This window comes from Capsicum annuum, chromosome 4 (genome assembly GCF_002878395.1).
Source record: "Capsicum annuum cultivar UCD-10X-F1 chromosome 4, UCD10Xv1.1, whole genome shotgun sequence".
Classification (NCBI taxonomy): Eukaryota; Viridiplantae; Streptophyta; class Magnoliopsida; order Solanales; family Solanaceae; genus Capsicum; species Capsicum annuum.
Genome location: NC_061114.1, coordinates 2581343 through 2585369, shown reverse-complemented (window position 1 = coordinate 2585369; position 4027 = coordinate 2581343). Strand labels below are relative to the sequence as shown.

The 4027-nt window shown below is 37.6% G+C and overlaps 1 protein-coding gene across 1 annotated transcript; it reads right to left on the bottom strand.

The window, feature by feature from the left end:
* Positions 1-344: 344 nt before the first annotated feature.
* On the bottom strand, positions 345-4024 carry LOC107863662 (probable protein phosphatase 2C 55). The gene is given in 8 exon segments (XM_047411435.1): positions 345-782; positions 785-971; positions 1648-1797; positions 2370-2401; positions 2533-2608; positions 3541-3682; positions 3764-3878; positions 4012-4024. Coding segments are annotated over 8 exon segments (846 nt in total). The 3' UTR covers positions 345-651.
* Between the last annotated feature and the right edge of the window lie 3 nt (positions 4025-4027).

Here is a 4027-nt window from a genome sequence, read left to right as displayed (position 1 = left end):
ATTGTCTTAGCTGAACTAGTTCACTTGCTGCTATTGAAGGTGGTCTCTCTTCCTCGGCAGGCCTTTCATGCAAGAATCTTCCTCTGAGTAGTGACTGTAGAAGGATATAAAACATAAAAGGACAAAATTTAGAGCCAAATCACGACCTCACAAAGCACACATTGAGCGCTTAGTCAAAATTTTTAAGAAGACTGCAACACAAAAAATAGAGGACAAAGAATAGTCTGGCTAAAGAATAAAAGGCATAAATCAGCAACCAACCTGAATCTGATTGTGATGGGCAAAATCAGAAACTGCACGATGCTCTAGCAGACCCTGAAGTTCCCTCTGCCTTTCCCTTTCAATCCTCATAAGAAAATCAAGCAGAACCTGCCTCCCACGCAGTCTAAACATATCCCTACAAATATGTTCTGGTTGGGCAATTCTCACAATTTCCGCAGTCTCAACCCATTCCCGCACAATTCTGGCCATTTCACGTTGTCTCCCCCAGTCATTCCACTCTTGGACCACCATTTCTCTGAGGCCGAGAGTCATTCTTCTCAGGATTGCACTCATCATCAAGGCTATAGCGACTAGATAAGATAGAGAGATATTCGTGTCTGGCAGAAAAAAACAACGCAAGCATATAATGAATATAAAAGAGAGGACACGTCAGGTGGTCAGGGTATAGTCTCCTCGTACATTTTTCTCACTAGTTATGTAAGCCACAACCATAGTAACGTCATCCAACTTCCCACCATGGTAATGAAAACCAGCTTCTTGCGCTGCAGCAGAGAAGGGATTTGCCTGTTTTTATCCTGTGCTCTTTGCCGAGCCAATGCAGCTATCTTCTGAGCTACAACCTGAGGTGGTAAACCAGCTCTTGTTGCATGCCCCACTACTGCACTTATATCATTGTTGTACAAATTGTCAAATAAACCATCAGTTCCAGCAAGGATGACATCTCCTGGAGCAACAGGTATTTTAAACACCTGCACCAGAAGCCAACCATTCATTTTAACAGAGAAATAGACTACAGATCGACTGAATGGGAGAGATAAAAATTAGAGTGACGATAAAGACCCCACATCTAAAGTTGACACAATATTCAACTCGAGGTATAAACACATAACAGCATTAGGTGAGGGGCCTGCAACGGGTGTTAGAATGTCATTAGATCTTAAATTATTCAGTTTGCAAGAATACTCACTCAGATCATCTAAAAGTTAGGTCATCTAAGAGCAGGGATAGAGCAAGAAGGGTATAAACATACAACAACAACACGAAATCAACTAGTCCAGTCTGCAAACAATAATACTACAGCCACAAGATAATACTAAAAACTATCTATCCGAAACCATAGACATCACTCAACACCACAAACGGTTTATGAGTTAAATGACTTATCACTGAAAACATTTCTTAATTATATGAGTTAGATGTCTCACATTTCTTGAAACTGTAATTTGATTCATGGGATTTGGTAAGAGATCAAAGTTCTACGGCTGACTCAGACTAACTGTTTATAGTGGCAAAAACAGCTCAATAAAGACTTCTCAATTAGCATTTGTTCCCGAGTAGTAAGTTGTCTACTCAGACACTCTACAAAAGCAGAACCTTCATACCAAGTGTTATACAAGATAGCAAGACCACCAATTATAAACTGACCTCCCCAGAGCTTGGTGAATCACCGGCATTACCACTTTCCAGCTGATACGTAAAATTGAAATCATGCTGCTGCACTGGGGATCCGAAAACAGTAGATCCATCTCTAACCAACATAAATCCGCTATCTCCTAAGTTGATGGCATGGAGACCCTGAGAAGAGAGGAAAAATGATAAATTTAACATATGCAAGGATATAAACTTCTACATAGCTCAACATTTTTATAATTCCTTTCCACTTTAATCACAAAACTACTTGTCCACACCTTATTTTGGTTGTAACAATGGATAAGAGGTCCAAAGGTTTTTGTCTAAAAGAAACTTCATTGTTACTGGACATCTCAGCAACTAACGGAACAAATTAAAGCATTTTCCTGTATCTCTACTCCATCAAGCTACTCTTGTTTCCTAAACGGGCAGTGTTAATTTCACTTTAGGCTCGACAGAGAGTAGAATCTGCTTTTCTTAAAGGAAGGTTTGTACATACCTCAAAAAGTTACGATGAACCCATTATATTTCCTTAAATTAACTCTCCCTTCCTTTTATTACAGAAAGGCCAAACATGTTATCCTAACAAATACTAGATAACTTCACTCCACAACCATTCTCTTAACAAAACAATCTGATGCCGAAACATAAGCACTAAATATTACATTGGGAAATCCTTTCTCTCCTAATGCATCCAAGGACAAAAATGGTTGATACCAAATTAATTACTTATATACCTGATCGGTAAGGGCAATAATGCAGGCAGTTCAGATCTGTGATCCTCTTGTCTTCTCTGACAAGCGTAGCTGTCAAGTACGCCAAATAGTCCATTAAATTTTGTGAAATGCCAAACAAAATTAACATTGCAATTTGCAAGAACTCTCTTTCAGAAGTGCGTACCAGTAAGCACAAGTTTGCAGTGTGATTTCGTGATACTAATGACCTTTCGAAACATATGTGCTGGAACCACGTGCACCTATATAAATACCAAGAAAGAGACCCTTATAGTTATGCCAGTATACATTCAAAGTTACCTTTAATATCTAGTCTCAAAGCTGAAATTAACCTTTGGTAAAATATTATGCAACATGTATTTCCACAAGATACTTGTACTGAACCAGAACTTTTTTGGAGAAAAGAAAATCATCCAAATTGCACATAGCACCAGTAGAGTAAAAAAATACATTATAAACATTCGAATAAATACAGATATATTATTTTAGAATAGATCAATTTTGACATCAGTAATTACTATTAGTTTCCAAATAAAGGGAAGAGTGAAACGAAATTGACCATTATTTATTGGCAACAACTAAGTGCAAGAGTACACAGAAATGGATAAACCAACCAAGAAATAGTAAATCGATAAAGCTATCATATTTCTTTACATAGGATAATGTATACTCACTGCGTTTCATTTTTCTAAGCTTGACTGTGACCGAATTTTAAGAATGTCAAGAAGACTTTTGAATCATGTGTTCTTAAACTAAGGTGTGTATAACATTCCAATAATACCAGTGAATCTTATGGTCTTAACAAGCCACGTCATTCTATAAGACAGTGTCACTAAAGGTAAACAAACAGGGAATATTGGAACTAAAAACTTACTATATAGAAAGGAGCCTTTTTTTAAAAGAGACTAAAAAGGAAAGTGAAGCATATATATTGAAACAGCGAGTATGCACGTGTGTGTGCACGCACATCTATCTCCATGTGTATCTGTATGTATGTATGTATGTACGAACCATTGTATGTTCTTCCTTAAACAGAAACATAAACGGATATGATATTCCTGCTATAAGGACAACATTCAAACTAAACTATTGTTTTGCATTAACCTCGAAAAGCAATTTACTGGATACTTATTTGAAAGGCACAACTTGAAACATTGCAAGACCCGATATTTACCTCATCCATGAGTAGTAAACCCCGTTCTCTATTTCTTATTTCTTCAATGATTTTCTCAGATTCTTCAGAACGTTTGCCACCAAAAGCAACCATGTTATATGTTGTCACCACCACACCGACATTTCCGCGGAATTTTTCTTTGCTGTCAGATGTGAAACGACATATCTACTCTTCTCGGATAGTAGACCACAACTTAAACTGGAAAGCCCATTGATCCACAGACACAGCATTTGTTGCTAAACAAAGGCAGCTCTTTTTTATTCTGCTTGCTGCAGAAACACCTACCAAAGACTTCCCGGCACCACTAGGCAGCACTATAATTCCAGATCTTGCGCTTCCTGAAGCATTCAACATACCATTTAACCACAGGCAGTAGCATTAAATCTATCAATCAACTATGACAAGGTACCACAGCCTCGATTCTCGAATACCATGAAAATATCAATCAAATTTTGGATTTTGTATCCTTACCATTTCCAAACATCTT